Genomic DNA, 19475 nt, shown 5'->3' with positions numbered 1-19475 from the left:
AGTTTGTGCAGAATTATATAACCAGGGCCTGCCAGATAGCTCAGCAGGAAAGACACTTGCCACCAAGCCTGTGCATCTGAGTTCCATCCCCTGGACACACTGATGGAAGGAGAGAAAAGATCAAAAGATCGTACAACCAGTGGATAGTGGCACTGGGGTTCACATTCTTAACCACTGTGGTCACCTGAATCACAGCTTTCAACACCAGCCAGCTCTGACTCCTTGGAACCTGCGACTACTATCACATTAGGCAGAGGGGCTTTGCAGACAGGCACTTGAGAGGATTATCCAGTTGGGTCTTAAGCATTGACTATAAGTTCCTTCTTTTAAAAAGAAAGGAAAAAACGAGTCAGAGAAGGCTCTATCTGCAGCAGTCCGCAGTGCGGCAGGAGAGGCGGAGATGTTTTAGACGCGAGCTGCCGCCTTTCACCACAGCAGAGGAGGCTCAGAGCTAAGAAGGCTGCAGCAGCTGGAAAGAAGGGGATAGACTTTCCTCTGGAGCCTGCAAAGCGAAGGAGCATGACCTTGCAGACACCTTAGGACAGTCAGCAGAGCCATCCCACGCTCCTGACCTCCAGAAGGTCACGTGTGCAAGGTGGGTTAAGCTTTAAGTTGATGGGAGCTTGTCGGAGCTTTCAGAAAGCTTCTATGGCTGGCCACCATGTTAAGGAGAAAGACAGTGGGAGACTTCCGATTAGAAACAGCCCTCCCGAGAATCCACAGGGAGTGGACTCCAGTACTAAGCCTTCAGTGGCCCAGCCGTAGGTCACATGTTCCATCCTCTTGGTTCTTGTCTCTTTCAGATTAAACATTACTCAGAGCTGATCTTGGAATGCACCTGGTCCCTTCAGACATGCTGGGATCTTAAGAAATATCAGGCAGGAGACATGCTTTCCTCGGGCTTAAGGGAGAGAGGAAAGCTAAAGAGAATGAGCATTGGCATCTCTGCTGCGTCTCAGTTGCCAAACTAGGGATTTTTGTTTTTCAGTTAGTCTTCATATCTGACCACTCGTATTTGTGAATACCCCGTCTTGGCAAAAAAAGAAACAAAATTCAGAAACGTTAAGCAATGAGCACAAGGTCAGAAGCACAGTTAATCAGATTAAGATTCAGACTTTAAGGTCAAGATCTTTAAAGTGCACTGAGGTCACTGCCACCACTCCAAACTGCCTTCCTAAGGAGATCAAGTTAGGTGGTGCGCTTTATACAGTGTCCCCAGGAAAGTCCTGCATTGCTAAATTACCCCTGACCTGGTGTACCTTGTGCAGGCTGGGCATGCTCCTGGATTGCCCTGGAGGTCTACATTCCTGCCATATGACTCTTACTGTGGACTTGGGTCTATGGTCAGCTTAGTTTTCTCTACTCTTGCATGCAAGTGTTCAGACCAAATCATCAACAAAACTCCAGAGCTAATTTGAAAGGTAATTCTCTAGAGCATAGGTCTGGAACCCATTGTCAAAACCTGTTAATAATTTTTTTGTGTTTGCTTGTTTGTTTGTTTGTTTGTTTGTTTGTTTCTGTCTGCCTGTATGTCTGCAGGCCAGAAGAGGGTACCAGATCTCATTACAGATGGTTGTGAGTCACCATGTGGCTGCTGGGAATTGAACTCAAAACCTCTGGAAGAGCAGTCAGTGCTCTTAACTGCTGAGCTGTCTCTCCAGCCCCCGTTTATAAATTTTTGTGTTCTTAGGTGATAATGTGTAAATACAAGAAAAGCAAAGTTAAAAATTAGAAATGGGGCTGGGCGGTGGTGGTGCACGCCTTTAATCCCAGCACACGGGAAGCAGAGGCAGGAGAATCTCTTTGAGTTCGAGGCCAGCCTGGTCTCCAAAGCGAGTTCCAGGAAAGGTGCAAAGCTACACAGAGAAACCTTGTCTCGGAAAAACAAAAAACAAAAAACAAAACAAACAAAAAAAATGAAATGGATGGCTGGAGAGACGGCTCAGCAGTTAAGAGTACTGTCTGCTCCCCCAGAGGTCCTGCGTCGGTCCCCAGTACGGTGGCTCACAACTGTCAGTAGCTTTGGTTCCAAGGGATCTGACACCCTCTTTTGGACTCCTCAGGTACCAGGTGTGCACATAGTGCACAGGACATGAATGCAGGCAAAACACTGATGCACAGTAAATTTTTTGAAAGAGAAACAGAGAAACCTAGCCTGGTGACTCATACCTGTAATTCCAGCCATGTAATTCCAGGACGTGGAGGCAGAATGGTTAGAAGTTCAAGGTCGTCCTCATCTACAGCATAGTGTCATGGTAAGCCAGGAGTACGTGAACTGATGCCTTCCAAAGGAAAGGAGGGAGGGCGAGGGAGGCGCCATGACAGCGTGGATGTCAGAATACAGCAGCGGGCATGTAAAGAGTAGTCACTCATATTTCACAGGGGTCTTTTATCAAGTCATGATTTTAAACAACAAAACAACCAACCAAAGAAACCACAGTTCTGTTTAAGAATGGACTTGGCCCGGTTAGAGACACTTGGTTTTAATCCTCATTTCCACTTCCTTTCCTCTTTCCTAGCTCCCCTTCCCTGCCTTCACAGGCAGCTTGGTAACTTACTGCTTTTTCTAGGGCTTTTTAGAAATGGAAAGCAATTTTTAAATACGCTTAGGGGTGTAGAGAGAAGTCTGTTCTTGTAGTCTCATTGCAAGTATCTAAATGTAGAAGGAGACCCAGCTGTCAGAGGTTGGTCTTGGAAAGCTTAGTTTTACATAATAGTATTTTAATGACTGAATTATTTTACTAGTGGTCAACCGTTGGGAAGCTTTTTCTGTGAAATATCAATTGTGTGTGTGTGTGTGTGTGTGTGTGTGTGTGTGTGTGTGTGTGTGTGTGTTGTGATATTCTAATATCTTGCAGGCTGTGTATATACAACCAGTGGCACAATTACTACAACTACTAAGCTGTCATGGAGTATGAATGCAATCAATAGACAGTATTTAAACAGAAATGTATCCGTGTTTCAGTAAAACTTCATGGTATACACTGAAAATTAAATCTGTCTGATTTTCACATTGTGTCACTTTGTTTTTCATAAAAGTAAAAGCTATTCCTAGCTCACACATTGCAAAAATGGGTGACAGGTCAAATATGGATGTTGGCAGTGGTTTGCGGCCCTACACTAGGTGACCTGCCTGGTGACAAGGTCACTCAGCCTTTACATTTTAAAATGCATCACTAGATTCTTTGTGTATGCGTGTTCACTGGTGTGCAGGGTCCTGTGCATGCAGGGAGGGGACAGGTCAGCCTGGAGTGTTGTTCCTCAAGAACCGTTCACCTTGTCTTTTGAGACAGTTTCTCACTAGCCTAGAACTCATAGGCTAGCTGATCATCAGGCTCCAGGGGTCCAGCTCTCTCTGCCTCCCCAACGCTGGGAGCGTGCAGCACCATGCCAGACTTTCTGATGGGCTCTGGGGTTGACCACCCTCATGTTCACATGACAAATTACCTCCCTAGCCCCAGATAGTCATTCTGTCTCAAGTCCAGGATTTGGAGGATTTTAACTCTAAAAAAGACTGTTTAAAAAGTGTATGTAACATAAACACTTACCATGAAGATAACAGTTGGCTATCCACCTAAGAATCATTATTCCCACCCTCTTTATGGGCAGAGCATCATCCACATTTTGTTTCTGTACCTACATGTGGTATACTTCAGAGAAGGTCACTTTCTTCCTCTCAAGCACAGAGGCGAAACTTCATTGGTTTCATCCAGATATGTTTCTGTTTGCTTTGCTGTGCTTGGTTTGGAAATGACAGTTCTGAATAGCAGGATACTGTGGGGAACCAGGGTATGCAGTAGAGTGCCCTTAGAACTGGAAAATAACCTTTGATGACGAGCATCACAATACCTAACAAATACTATGAGCTTTGCTTAACATCACACTGGCTAATCCACATTACTGTATTGCAAACTTCTCCAGGAAAATAGTTGCACATGTATTTCTTTATGTATTTATTAAAATTATTATTGGAATTAAAAATTAAATTTTTATTATGCCAGCATGAAATTATAAGCTTCTTGGGGGAAAATGACTGCTGTTTATTCTTTTTATTTATATTTTAAGAACTAATAGAATGGGGCTGAAGAGATGGTTCAGCAGTTAAGAGCACTGACTGTTCTTCCAGAGGACCTGGGTTCAGTTCCCAGCACCCAGTAGCTCACAACTGTCTGTATCCAGTTCCAGGGGATCTGATGCCCTCATCTGACTTCTACAGGCACTGCATGCATTTGGTACACTAACACATTCAGGCACTGCATGCATTTGGTACACTATCACATTCAGGTACTGCATGCATTTGGTACACTAACACATTCAGGCACTGCATGCATTTGGTACACTAACACATTCAGGCACTGCATGCATTTGGTACACTATCACATTCAGGCACTGCATGCATTTGGTACACTATCACATTCAGGCACTGCATGCATTTGGTACACTATCACATTCAGGTACTTACACACATAAAATAAAAATAAAATCTCAAAAGAAAAGGGCATAATAGAAACAGTCAGGAAACCCTCTGCCAGTGACCACAGAAGTTTTCAAAAGTGGAAATCTGAAAGTGTAGGTGTCGAAAAGTCTGGTTTGTATCCCCTAAACTCCTTTCTTACCATGCAGTCTGTCCACCAGCCTGGTTGGGTCTAACTGTTGAACTACACTGACTTCCTAACGGTCACTACTAATTTTTAAGGTTCTCAAATCTCTCCTTTGACCTCTCTGATTCTGTTGCTCACTTTGTCTCTGAAACTTGTGCCCCTTGTGTTTTTAAGTATGTCTCTGTCTTTCCTCACTGAGCATTTCCCAGGCTCCTTTGCTCTGTTCTTTTCTGCGCTCTCCATGTCTTAGATATAACTGAGTGTTGATGATCTAAGTAGCAGTCATGAGGATGCAAGTGCAAGTCTCTGATTGTCCAGTAGACATCTTTCTGTGTAAAGCAAAGCTTGTAGTTGGGGTTGACTGTCCAGTAGACGTCTTTCTCTGTAAAGCAAAGCTTGTAGTTGGGGTTGACTGTCCAGTAGATGTCTTTGTAAGTAAAGCAAAGCTTGTAGTTGGGGTTGACAGTTCAGTAGACGTCTTTCTCTGAAAAGCAAAGCTTGTAGTTGGGGTTGACTGTCCAGTAGACGTCTTTCTCTGTAAAGCAAAGCTTGTAGTTGGGGTTGACAGTTCAGTAGACATCTTTCTGTGTAAAGCAAAGCTTGTAGTTGGGGTTGACTGTCCAGTAGACGTCTTTCTCTGTAAAGCAAAGCTTGTAGTTGGGGTTAACGGTTCAGTAGACATCTTTCTGTGTAAAGCAAAGCTTGTAGTTGGGGTTGACTGTCCAGTAGACATCTTTCTCTGTAAAGCAAAGCTTGTAGTTAGGATTGAACAGCCCTTCCCTCCACTGTCCCCTCTGATAGGGCTCCTCGGTAGCACCCCCACTGTGCCCTTGAATCCCCTGCCTCTCCCTAGTTAGTACTGGGGTTGCAGATGTGCACAACTACACCGGGCTGAACTGCACGTTTTCTGACTGGTCACAGTTCCCAGTTGTTGTTCTAAGTGTGTGTGTATGTATGTATGTATGTATGTATGTATGTATGTATGTATGTATATATATATATATATTGCAACCTTTGTTTCCTTTGTTTGATTTATTTTTTCTTTGTGACAACGTCTCACTGTATTAGTACTGGCTGGCCTTTCTGCCTGTTCTGGCCTTTCAAGTGCTGGGATTAAAGGCGTGTACCACCAGGCCTAGCTCTTTGATGATTTTGAATCCAGGTCTCATTAAGTTGTGTAGGCTCCCCCTGAAACTCTCTGTGATGCCCAGGATGGCCTCAGACTCGCTATCCTTTGCCTCAGCCTCCTGAGTGTTGTGCTTACAGACACCTGGCCTGAATTGTGATTCCTCTCATGCTTTTATTAAGACATATCATTATGGACATCCCGCTTGATGTGTGTGTGTGTGCTTTTGAAAACATGTTTTAGTCAGTACTGTGGAGGTATTCTGGCCCCTCTTCTTGGCATGCTATGTAAATGTCTCCATTGTATAAATTCTGTTGGTAGAATTGTTGAGTGCAGTACATGTGCATCTAAAAGCTTGGTTCACATTGGGAACACCTTTCTAAGATCTTACAGCACTTTACAGTTATCACTAGAGCTTTACAAGGGTCTGCATGCCCTATGCAGTAATGAGTAAAGCTTAGCATTTGACAGTCTAGCAGACGAAGATAGTTTACTTACATTTTTACTTCTTCTGTTTATGAGTGATGTTGAGTTCTTTTTTTATCGGTGACTCGCAGGTGGGGCACTTTTGCCCCCAAGGACAGACATCTGGCAGTGACTGAAGACATTTTGCCTGTTAGATCTAGGAAAAGGCCTAGAGAGGAGTCACCTAGTCAGGGCAGGGCAGGTGTTGCTAAAGTTCATACAGTGTTTTCCACACAAATGACCCTAATGCCAGTAATGCCAGCGTTGAAGAAACTGTTCCGTGTTGCCCCTTTGATTGGTTTATTATCTGTAATTCCTGGGTTATTGCAGTGTTTGCTCTCTGGTTTATCATGTACACCTTTCCACCATCATTGCCTTCCAGTAGCAGCTCACTATTCTACCTATAGTCCAAAAGCTGGCAAGAGTCTGCTCCCTCCCCTCCCCCACCCCCACCCCCACCCCCGGCCTTGTGGGACTATAATGCTCTGTAAGAGGTCACTACAATAAAGAGTTGATTCTGTTTAAAAACTACAGCTATATTGAAATGTAATATGTACCAGCAACTTGCATACTTCAGCTGTATAATCGGATTGCACCTGACATCATGCCCATGCCCTTCCGAAGCCATCACGGTGTGTCCAAGTGTCATTCCCTAAACTATTCTCCTGTGCACGAGGAAGTCCTTCCCTAACCAGCCAGTGATCTGCTTTTCGGTACCATAGATATGTTGGTTGTTTTTTTTGTTTGTTTTTTTTGTTTTTTTCCAGAATTCTTATAAAAATTGAATCAGAAATCATGAACTGATTTAACCTAGCCCTTGATCTGCTTTTTGGACCCATAGATATGTTCAGGTTTTTTGTTTTTGTTTTTTTTCCTCTAGAACTCTCATAAAAATGGAATCAGAAATCATGAACTGATTTATTTATTTGTTTTTCCCAGCCTAATTCCATTGAGATTTACTCATGTTGCCATGAATATCATAGAAAAACATTCTTAATGAAGGCATGCAGGTAGCTAGAGTCCTGTTATTAAGAGCATGCCGATCCTAACCACTTGGTCTGTTCTCTGTTGTAGGCCACGACTGTCCAAGGATGATAATCACATGAGAACACTCAACAGCTACAGATGTCACATGACTCATCTCGGAAAATCTGTCTTATAGGAAATATACATATGACCGCCTTCATTTCCTTCCTAAATGGCTTAATGGATTTTCTTTACTCCGATTCATACCAAAGCTGCCCCTTTCAACCAAAGCAAGAAAGGATTCTGCATGAGTCAACCCCAGAATGCCATTTTCACATCACCAACAGGTGAAGAAAACCTCATGAATAGCAATCACAGAGACTCGGAGAGCATCACTGGTGAGTTCAGTTTCATAATGTTGAAGTGTTATTTCCTACAGGATAGAGTGCAGATACCTCCTCTGTCTGGCCTGTGTGACCTGCCATGCTGACACCCCAGCCTCCCTTTCCAACCTGGTGGCCTCAGGCAGGCTGAACTCATCACTCGGTCCCTTGGTCTCCAGTTACATTACCAGACTCTGCCTTCTGTGAAGTTCTTTGTCTGTGCTGTACTCTCATATGCCCACTGGGCCCTGTGAGCAGGAATTGTGTCAGAGCAACGTACCTGTGTTTGTGAGCCTACAAGCATCTGACCACAGTGCCTGGCACACAAGAGGCCCTTGGGACTCGGAGGGTATACAGACAGAGTTGTAGGCCCTTAAGTTTTATCTATGAGAATAAACAAATTTTTAAAAGTAAAACCTCAGGATCTAGAGAGTGCTTTGTTAGTTAAGAGCACTTGCTCTGATCATGAGGACCAGAGTTTGGGTCTCAGCACCTTCATAACAAACTGGATGTCCTGTGCATGCCTGTAGCACCAGATCTGAGCAGCCGAGAGAGAGGACCTCCGAGGATTGCTTGGTTTCTAGCTCAGCTATAGAACACCAGCCCCAAATTCAGGGAGAGCCCCCACCTCAAAGGTACAGGAAGAGAATGACAGAGGGGAGACCCTAGTGTCTTCTTCTGATCTCCACATGTACACATCTATATACACGTAAGTTCATATGCTCAACATAGACACAAACAGATAAAAAATAGATATGTAAATAAATCCTTTTGAAAAACTCAGAGTACATAGAAGTTTTTTGTTTCTTTTTTTCCTAAAGTTTTTGTTTTAAAAATCACCAAGTGGAGCTGGGGGAGGCGGGGGTTCAGTGAGGAATGCAGTAGCCACTTAAGCCTCATAGCTCAAGTTCAACCTCCAGATCCCCCAGAACAGAAAAGTGCTGGATGCGAATCCCAGCACTCCTGTGGGGAGGGGAGGGGAGGCACAGGAGAGCTGCCCGAGACACATGGGCCAACTCGCCTCGCTTGTGCAGCCGGCAGCGAGAGAGCCTGCTCAGCAAGGACAGAGGTAAGAACCAACTCCTGAGGGTCATCCTCGACCTCCGCATGCTTGTGTGGCACACGCGTGTATGCACACGTGCACCGTACACACATCATGGTCATCGTCATATTAATCATAAATCATTGGCTCACACAGCCTGACTTGTACAGCCTTTTCTAGAGTGTCTGATTGGGTTAAATTTACATTTGCTAGAGATATGTTAATACAGTGAATGTATTCCTACAGAGCCAGTTAGGGATGTTACAAAACACAGTCAGTGCATAGTTCTGCTTTTCTAAAAGTCCAGTCCAAAACCTTCTGAATTGGGAAACCTACATAAATCCAAGGCTGGTTCCTCATTGAGCTTTACTACCAGATGTTCACAAAGGTACAGAAAACTGTCCCCACTTTACTATACTGCTTGAGTTTTGACAGCTATGGAACTGGTGCAGTCATGGTCTGGGACTTTATAGCATCCCATGCAAGTTCTCTTGCATCCAAATCCCCCCCCCCCCCCCCCCCCCCGGCTCCAGCCCCAGGCAGCCCTCAGCCTTTTTCGCTTCTATTGGATGAAATGTGCTTCTGCTAGAACTTGAGATGAATTGAGTTTGTCCTTTTTATAGCAAGATGCTTTTGGAGATTTGTTTGGGATTTTGTTGTTGTTGATGATGATGATTTTTAGAGACAGGGCTTCTCTGTGTAACAGCCCTGGCTGTCCTGGAACTCACTCTGTAGACCAGGCTGGCCTCAAACTCACAGAGTGCTGGGGTTAAAGGTGTGCGCCATTACCATCCACTTATAACTGAATCTTTAGGTGTTGAACCTTGTGTTCCTGATATATTCTAGACAAGTGATTGTTTTGATAATCATTTGGTGATAAGGGTTTCATTTTAGGACTGGTTCATCTTTGTTAGATGGATCACTATTCAGTATTCTCTATTCTAGAATTAGTTTAATTATTTGGGTATTCAGTGAGGTAGAGTTGTGTGTGTGTATGTTTATTCTGGAGAGATGTTTATTCACACCCCTTTGACCCTTCAGTAGGAGAGGCCTATGATGGCAGTGTGGAGGATGATTTGAGTGTGTTTGCAGCAGCCCAGTTCTAAAGTCATATTTAAGAGAACCAGAAAGAACCCCTGAACCTAAGTAGAGTCCATGTGGCTGGAAAGAGGTGAGGATGTGGAAGAGTAGCTGAAGGATGTGATGATGGGTAATACCTGTGTTCTTCATTCCCTGGTTTCCTGGGATACCTCGTCTGAATCTATTTGTGGTTGGCTCTCTTCCAGAAGTGTTAGAATGACAGTCTGTGGTGTGTGTGCAGCCAGTAAAGTGAGCAGAATCACTTGGGGTTTGTAATCAAAAGACATGTGGCTACGTTTTCAGAGCTCAAGAGCTCTGCCAAGGCTTGAGGGTTCTTCAGAGCTATGATGAAGGCTTAAATGGACCACATCTCTTCCTGTGGTTGTGAGCTCACCTTCTGGATGAATGGAGATGTGTGATAGTGCCAGCCTCTGCATTGAACTTACTAAATTGTCCTTGGTAAGTTCAGGCCAGCTAACAGAAATGTGCTCTTTCAGAGTTTATTTTCTTAAACTGACGTCTTTTTTCAGAGTTAAAGCATGTTTCTTTATACTACCCACAACGGCAATACCAGACTTCCTACAAGTGAGAGGGTGGTTATGTCATCCTGCTGAACTTCCTCTGTTTTCAACCCTCGCATTCTAATTGTGTTACAAGAGAGAACTTTTTTGTAAACACTAGATTTGAGGGGGTGTTAAATGCTGGTAATATTGTAAACAGGAAGCCAGGAACAGACACATAAGAAAGTCCCAACTATGTTCAGAGCCAGCCTGTGAGAGGAGAGACTAGTGACATCAACAGTATTCAGTGGGTGCCTACTGTGTGGCAAGTATGACGCCCAAGTATGACTACGGATGTAATAAATGATTCTCTTCATTTTGCAGATGTGTAGGGAGTCGGGCTCAGGGGAGATGAGTCTTGTGTCTAATCTCCATCATGAATGTATGGAGGAGTCAGATTGGACATTAGATTTGATGCCAGGGCCTGTGTGCTGTCTAATATTAACCCTGAAAAATGGGACAGTGGGCAGCTGGAGAGTTTAGGCCCTGGATAGACGCATGCATGGTATGTCAGAGACTGTGCGAGAACTTGGGTGAGCCTTCCCACAGGCGTTCCAGAGGTCGTCCCTCAGGTGATTGTAGATTCTGCCCAATTGACAATTAACCCTGACCATCAAAGGCCTAAAGACTCCATAGTAAAACAATAAGAGCCCTAGGCTGGGCAATGGCACAGTGGGCGTGGCACGCGGCACACACCCGTGCATGCGGAACTGGGTGCAGTAGCCACTGCTTCAAGATGAGGTGAGGGGTGGAGAAGACAGGAAAGTCCCCAAAGCCTGCGGGATGTCTGGCCTGGCACATGTGCACACTGGCAGAAAACAAACCATGACTCAACAGGGCGGGAGCTAAAGACCAGCACCCCATGTTGTTGTCTGACCTCCACGTGTACAACATGACGAACACAATATGACTGCACACAACATGACACGTTCACAACATGACATGCACAATATGACATGCACAACATGACAAGCACACAAAAACTGTTTTAAGGAGAAAGCTTACACTTGGTCAGTGTCTCCCCCTGACATCATATTGTTGTGTGCAGGGTCACGCAGTAATGGGGGACAGACCACCTGAGTCTATTAAACCAGAAGCAAACTTTATTCCAGAAAAAAATTAAAGAAAACCACCTCTAGGCACAGAAGCTTCTGAGCTAGCTGAGACCAGCCAGAGTTCGTGGTTCTGAGTCTGGGCAAATGGAGGTGAGTTCTGGCCCCTTCTACAGCAAGAAATAAGCATAAGGCATGGACCAACGAATTTTTACAATTCTGAAATTAAACTTTTAGAGACAAACGCTTTTTAGGTTTTCCATTAACAAGGTTTTAGAGGGTTTCGGCTAAACGATGTTTGTACATCCCTGCAGCCCTTCCTGACTCAGTTAATTGATGTTTGCTCAAACCTGCAGCTCCTCCTGACATGGGGGGCGGGGATACGGAACAATGCAAAGCAGGTGGTCATGTAGAACTCATTAAAAGTTAACTTTGGTTTTGGTGATGAATGGGAGGGGGTTATCGAAAATAGCTAACCCCAGGGCTACAGAGGGCAATCTTGAATAAAAAACAAAAAAGAAACCTAGCATTTGGGTTGCTGGCAGAGCTGCCCACCGTAAACCACGAAGGGCCCAGTTAAAGGTTAATCCCATTTGCTGCCACAGCTGATGGCTGTCAGCTTCCGTCTCTTAAGCTTATAATCTTTTATTCCTATACTTTTGGACCCTTCAATACCAAGATCCAAGTGTTTCTCCTAGTTTACCACTTTGTTCACACAACCGCCGTGGAGGTTAGGAACCTCCAGTCACCTTCTCAGATGCAGAGATAGGCGAGAACTCAAGCGACCTCCTCGGTGTCACTACAAACATCCATAGAAGTCGGGGGAGAGATGATCTTGTCTTACATTTCCTTGGTTTCCTACTCTCAAAAAGCCAATTTCACCGCAGCGTGGTAAACGGAGCATGCTAGATTCACTTCCGGGGTCTCTCTTCTCAGATGTCTGCTCCAATGAGGATCTCCCTGAAGTCGAGCTGGTGAACCTGCTGGAGGAACAGCTACCACAGTACAAGCTAAGAGTCGACTCTCTCTTTCTCTATGAAAACCAAGACTGGGCACAGTCCTCACACCAGCCTCAGGATGCATCCGAGACCCTCTCTCCCGTCCTCGCTGAAGAGACGTTCCGCTACATGAGTGCGTGGTGGTGGTGGTGGTGGTGATGGTGGTGGTGGTGGTTGCATTATTCAGTGTTTACCTGTGTTACCTCCCCTGACCTGACAGGGAGAGAGGATTGCAGCTGTCATGTGTAGGAGAAGAGCTGTTACCATGCTTATTATGACTGCGTAGGAAGTTTCGCAAACCATTTACACTTCCTTTGTCTTTTACTTGGTATGTTCTTCAGGGTGAGGAGAGACTAGAGCTGTTTACAAAGCAGTGCAGTTATTTATAATTGGATATCTCTATGTTGTCTGCCAACATTTATTATCCCAATACTTTGGTATGTTGGGTGTTAGCTTTTGGGTTCCTGGCTCTCGTTATTAAACACAGTACAGGAGTTAAGTCTTTCCGTAAAGAGCATAGTTCTTAGACACATAAGTACGTTGCATTTTATTTTTTAAAGACAAGCTATTTTATAACCCGGGCTGCCTTGAACACACTGTGACGCTGGTCTGAACTCCTGATCACACAGCCTCCACCTGAGTGCCGGGGATTCCAGGCATGCTTCTGAGTACTCTCTGTCATGCCAAGGAGAGTCCTCATTTGTACTTAGTGATCCGTAGAGAATGAAGGACTGAGCCAAGTACCGACACTTATTTCCAGTTTATTTTTGTCTGGTTTTCCTTTTTGTGTTTTTTTACTTGTTCCATTACCCATTCAGTATAAAAATGTTATGTACATAGTAGCTGTTAGATTATGTATTAAAAGTCTCTGGGCTCAGTATTGATATGTTTGTGAAATCCCTATAATTTGACTTACTTGGAAGATTACATCAAATCTTACACATTTTCCCAGTGGGCACTTAGGTGGGTTTTTTATTATTATTATTATTATTATTATTATTATTATTATTATTATTACATTTTTAATTTATAGTACTATAATATATGTGTGGAGGTCAGAGGACAATTTGTGGGAGTCGGTTCTCTCCTTTCAGCAAGTGGGTCCCAGGGTTCAAACTCAGGTCATCAGACTTGGCGACAGGTGTCTTAACCAGCTAAGCCGTCATGCTTGCATGACTTTTAATGACAGACTGTGTTAGAGAATGATTGCTTTGAATGCACATTTCATAGTGATTATTAACCTGCTCTAGATGGCGGTTTCCTAGAACCAGGCAGTTTCGTGAGTGTGTGTGTGTGTGTGTGTGTGTGTGTGTGTGTGTGTGTGTGTGTCTGTGTGTGTGTGTCTGTGTGTGTGTGTGTCTGTGTGTGTCTGTGTGTGTGTCTGTGTCTGTGTGTGTGTGTGTGTACAAGAGAGGGGGAGTGAGTGAGTGAGTATTGGGGGCGTAGATATTGATTAAACGGAATTGCATATCAAGAAGATGAAATAAAGATGTATTTCTGCCCTTAATAGTTTAAATAGCAGCAGTAAATTAAATTAAGGCTCTCAAGATTCTTTTTATTAAAAATATTAAGTCTTTTAGAATTTCACATATGAGGCTGATTTACATTATTTCCATGCCTCCTTGTAGCCCCCTCCAACTCCTGTACCCCTCAAGTTCACGGCCTCTTATTCTGTAATTATTATTGTTACTTTTATATGCACATACATACACATGTGTGTACATACCATACTGAGTTCATTAGTGTTGCTCTTTCTGATTGTTGATGTTTTTCTGGAAAATTATTTCAGAAGGAAAACTATTTTATATTACCATGTCTCCTTGTTTCTTGAGTTCTAAATTTGTGAGGACTTTGTAATTCAATTCTGGGATAGCAGCATAACTCTTCAGTACCTTTCCAGACAAGGCTTCTCTGTGTAGCCTTGGCTAGCCTGGAACTCACTCTGTAGCCCAGGCTGGCCTCGAACTCACAGAGATCCGCCTGGCTCTGCCTCCCGAGTGCTGGGATTACAGGCGCGCACCACCACCACCCGGCTATTCTTCGGTAACTTTACTTGATTTGAGTACAGAGTAGGTAACTTAGTCCGTCCTTCCAGCTCACACCTTCCGATGTGAGTGGCCCCAACTCACCTCCCTAGGAGGAGGAGAAGTGGCTGGGACTCGATTGACCCGTGCCCACTTGATACCTTCTCAACTTATTGCATATGTGCAATTTTTTAATAATTGAAAATAATTTTGTAATAATTCTCTTGGGTGTTGTATACTGTGAACCCTTGTTCTTTTTCTGTTTTCGTGTTTATTTTTATTCTCCTGAGTGACTTCTGTAAAAACTTGGGGATTTTGTTGATACTTAGGATTTTTATGAATACTTTTAAGTTTTCTGATGTGCTTAAAGCCTCTAAAGAGTTGTTTTTAACTGCCTTAGTTCTAGGCACAGACAGAGTGGAACAGATGACCAAAACCTACAATGACGTTGACATGGTTACGCATCTCCTGGCAGAGGTATGAATAGATCGCTTTTTCTCCAGTGTAAAAGCCTGAACCTTGAGGGTCGTTTAGAATGCATCAGTTTGCACAGGTGAAGTGAGATGATCAACCTGGTTGTTTTCTGTAAGACCGTTAGAGCTGAATGAGTGACGTATAGTGGCATCCCAAAGTAGAATGGCCCTGAGGCTCACTATTTTGATGTGCGTGGATGGGCAGATATAATGCTGTCTGACCTCCTTGTCTGAAGATAAAGCAATTGTTTAAAAAGACTCGATTGTTTGTTTGTTTGTTTGTTTGTTTGAGGCAGGGTTTCTCTGTGTAGCTTTGCACCTTTCCTGGAACTCACTCTGTAGCTCAGGCTGGCCTCGAACTTACAGAGATCTGCCTGGCTCTGTCTCCCGAGTGCTAGGATTAAAGGTGTGCACCACCGCCGCCCAGCTAAAAGACTTGATTTTTATTTTTAATTGGGGCGGGGGGGTTGCTTTTGAGTGCAGTGCCCTCAGAGCCCAGAGCACTGACTGGATCCATGGGAGATGGAGTTGTAAGTGGTGTGAGCTTCCTAATGTGAGTGCTTGGAACTGGGATTTGGACTCTCTGCAAGGGCAGTACAAACCCTTAATCGCTGAGCCATATTTCCAGCCCCAAAAGTCACTTCTAAATTAGCCCAGCTGTTAATCACCTAGGCCAAGCTGCCTGTGGAAAAAAGCGCTGTAGTTCAGTTAACACCTGAGTTCGGAGTGTCTCCTATGTACTTCCAGTGCAGGCCATTGTTTGAGCCTATGGAAGTTTTAAGGGTTGTTTGTTTGTTCGTTTAATGTGTATGGGGTTTTTGCCTGATTGTGTGTGCATGCAGTACCTGCAGAGGTCAGAAGAGGGCATCCTGTCTTCTGGAACTGGAGTTGTAGATGGTTGTGAGCCACCACATGGGTGCTGGGAACCAAACCTGGGTCCTCTGTAAGAACAGCCAGTGAGTGCTCTTCCTCCCCATGAGCGTTTCTTCAGTGTGGAAGTTTTAACATGCATGGTGAATCTTTTCCAGCTGGCATGCAGTAATATTCTCTCTCGTAGCTCAGTTTGAGTTGATCTATGGAAGACTTCCTCTCTGACATACATGTCTCTCCTAGAATGCTTCCCGAACATGCCACTTGGCTTATATTAAAGTGAGATAAGTTGCCCTGAAATCATCGGTTTTCATATGCTTAATTTTCTTCTTCTAATGATTCATGTATGTGAATATGGGCTCTGTTTACATTACAACTAAAAGTATATGGACAGTTTTCCATTCTACAAATAAGGCCCTCGTTCTCACTGGGTGGGTTCCCCATACCCTTGCTCAGTATCACCATCTGCGCAGAAGGAACACCTGTTGCTTGGCTTTGCCACCCACCCTGCTCATTACCACCAGCTTAGACTACCTTCTCCATGCTCGAGGTTGAGTCCTGTGACCTGGTAATTTCCAGTCTCTAACCCTTTCCTTCTTGCACTACTTGTGAACTGGGCTCAAGGCCATGCCTTCCTCTACGGTAAATGAAACTGTTCCAGCATACTTACCCAATCCCTATCCTAAATACCTGGCCTGGGTCATTGCCGTACTTGATAGACTCAACAAGTATGGGCTGGGCCTTACTGCCCAGGTTCTAGCCCCTTGAACTTTTTATTTGGGGGGTGGGGGAGGTGCACTGGATATTGACGCAAGGCCCAACACTAAAAGCACTCTCTTCCTATTTAGCTACATCCACAGTCCTCACCCTCACATGTAAATCTTACATTGATTTTCTAGCTTTTTAAGGTTTTAAGTACAAAGTTGGATCGATAGGCCATGATGACTAGGATGTCAGTAAAACCTTACTTGATTTCAAGAGGTGACCTCTTGCATTCATAACTACATAATCACCCATTTGGCTAAGATTTGCTAAGCCCTACCTGTGTGCCTGCCCCCATGTCCATTTATTTATTAGGATCGTAAAATGAATCTCTATGCTTTATAAGAGACTGGCTTTTAACATTAGCAAAATTCACTGCAGAATTTCTAATCTACTGGGTTGGTTTCTTTTTTCTTTTTTAAATACTCAAAGAAGTGGTGTATTTGTTGCTTTACAGAGGGATCGAGATCTAGAGCTAGCTGCTCGGATTGGGCAGGCTCTCCTCAAGCGGAACCATGTCTTATCTGAGCAGAATGAAGCCCTGGAAGAGCAACTGGGACAAGCCTTTGATCAAGTAAGCCTTTGACCTTGTGTTTGGAATGGGAATAATAATAATAATAATAATAATAATAATAATAATAATAATAATATTTATTTATTTAGTGGATAAATTATTTCCATGGATATTCCTGAAATATTGACAATAGGTAAATGACACCAGTACCTAGTGACTTTATAGATTTCCATATACTGCAAAATGAAACTTTTCTGGTGAAAGTATACTTCTAGGTCATTAGGAGTTAGTCTAGTACTATGTCTGTTTAACAGAGTAATATTAGTAGGTCTTCCCCTAGGGCCTATGACCTACCTGACCGTGGGTTCTTGACCCTAAATCAATGCCATCAAGTATGCATTCCATCTTGGAAGCAAATTTTAAATCTAATCAGAAAGTGGTTGTGTGGTGGTATTGTGTTCCCTGAAATATTGTGCACGCTAATAAACTTATCTGGGGTCAGAGAACAGGACGGCCACAATATTAAACATAGAGGTTAGGCGGTGGTAGCCCACGCCTTTAATCCCAGCACTCCAGAGGCAGAGCCAGGTGGATCTCGGTGAGTTCAAGGTCACATTGGAAATAGCCAGGCGTGGTGACTCACACCTTTAATCCCAGAAAGTGAGCCTTTAATCCCAGGGAGTGATGGCAGAAACCAGAAGGATATATAAGGCATGAAGATCAGAAACTAGAAGCATTTGGCTGGTTAAGCTTTCAGGCTTTTGAGCAGCAGTTCAGCTGAAAGCCATTGGGATGAGGACTCAGAAGTTTCCAGTCTGAGGAAATAGGATCAGCTGAGGAACTGGCAAGGTGAGGAAGCTGTGGCTTGTTCTGCTTCTCTGATCTCCCAGCATTCACCCCAATAACTGGCCCAGGGTTTGATTTTACTAATAAGAACTCTTTAAGGTTCCTGCTACATGGTTGGTTACTCCCGTGATATTTGCACCACTATTGTATCAGCGGGCATGTCTTGCCAGCTGGTGGTTGTTGTAGGTGGCAGGGTTCTCAGCTGTGTACAAGGATGACTACTTTTGTGCCACAGTAGCGTGTATAGCACCTGACAGCGCTGTGAAAACTAGCCAATAGGGACTCACAGGTGAGTACCAACTTGATTTCTTCATGATGATTTCTCAGTGACTCAAGTGTGTAGAGTATCTTCAAGCACTAGGGTCTCACCATCAAGTTCTGGTGGGACCAAGAGCAGTGGTCACAGCCTGTAATCTTTGAAAGTCTGTGAGAGCCCATTAACCAACAGCTCCAAAAGAGGTAGTGGGCTTTTTATTTGACAGACGATGGTGTTAAATACCCAAATGCTTCTTACTCAGAAACCAAAACAAAAGGTTAAAAAATATGTAAATTAAAAAAATATATTTACTCTATATCAATAAATGTAATAAGTAATTTATTGTCATGTTAAATAGATAAATTTCAAGTTTCTTACAGTTTTTTTCTTAAAGAGACAAAGTCTTACCATATAGCTCTGACTGGCCTGGAGTTTTCTATGTGGATTAAGCTGGCCTTGAACTCACAGATGTTCACCTGCCTCTGCCTCCCCAGTGCTGGTATTAAAGGCATGCACTACCATGCCCAGGAGTAATTTTTTTAGCTAATTTTGTTTACATTTTATGAATACATTTGGTTCTTTATGTTGAAAATATTTATTTCCTTAGAAATGTGGTCATCCATAGTGGGAAAATTTGCATAGTTAGAGACAGCTTAAAAACACAAGTTATCACCCACCTTGATGGCACAGGCTTGTAATCATTGATATTCTGGGGGCTGGGACAGAAACACTTCAAGTTCAAGGCCAGCCTGGAAGAGTTATCAAGAAACTGTATCTCAGAAGTTAAAATATGAAATAAAGTAAATTTGAAAAACAGGGGCCTGCAGATACAGATCAGTGGTTGAGCACTTCATGTCTAGCATGTATAAGGCTCGCCATTCCCCCCACTTAGTTGGCCAAAAGTACAGGCTATGGGGATAGGCTTTAAAGTAGGATGTGTTGACAGGCTTTGAAGATTCTTACAGTACTGTTCTGCCGAGTATGGAAAGTGGCTTTCTCAATATGTGCTCTAGAAAAAGCTGCATTGTTGAGTTAATGACCTAAATGGGTAGCGTGGGAAGTAGTAGTGGTTACTGCTCTCTATACGCTTGTCTAGCGGCTGATGTAGTGGGGGCCTTGTATGGTGAAAAGCAATCATTCCATGAATTAGTAGCTCCATTACACATGAACAGTGTAGAATGTTCTAATCACACCTTGTGTGCAGGTTAATCAGCTGCAGCATGAGCTATCCAAGAAAGATGAACTGCTTCGGATCGTTTCCATTGCTTCTGAGGAGAGTGAAACGGATTCTAGCTGCTCCACGCCTCTTCGGTTCAACGAGTCCTTCAGCTTATCTCAAGGTTTGCTGCAGCTGGACATGCTGCACGAGAAGCTCAGGGAACTGGAAGAAGAGAACATGGCCCTTCGATCCAAGGTGCATCCTGCTCTCCTACCTGCACACTGTAGGTCAGGTCTGG

General features: G+C 43.8%; 1 protein-coding gene across 4 annotated transcripts in view; it reads left to right on the top strand.

The window, feature by feature from the left end:
* The window catches only part of LOC118573425 (trafficking kinesin-binding protein 2), a 62171-nt gene that overhangs the window by 22320 nt on the left and 20376 nt on the right, over positions 1–19475 (top strand). For 3 of the 4 annotated variants that reach the window (XM_036173712.1, XM_036173715.1, XM_036173714.1), the window contains exons 2-6: positions 7267–7556; positions 12212–12406; positions 14698–14774; positions 16860–16976; positions 19223–19432. In XM_036173712.1, the coding sequence (XP_036029605.1) occupies positions 7466–7556; positions 12212–12406; positions 14698–14774; positions 16860–16976; positions 19223–19432 (690 nt within the window). In that variant the 5' untranslated portion in view covers positions 7267–7465. Of the gene's footprint in view, positions 1–2180; positions 2256–7266; positions 7557–12211; positions 12407–14697; positions 14775–16859; positions 16977–19222; positions 19433–19475 lie in introns of those variants that run through there. The other variant, XM_036173713.1, reaches the window with a different exon arrangement.

This window comes from Onychomys torridus, chromosome 23 (genome assembly GCF_903995425.1).
Source record: "Onychomys torridus chromosome 23, mOncTor1.1, whole genome shotgun sequence".
In the NCBI taxonomy this organism is placed as follows: domain Eukaryota; kingdom Metazoa; phylum Chordata; class Mammalia; order Rodentia; family Cricetidae; genus Onychomys; species Onychomys torridus.
Note: the sequence above shows the minus strand (reverse complement) of the source record. Positions and strands in the feature narration are given on the sequence as shown.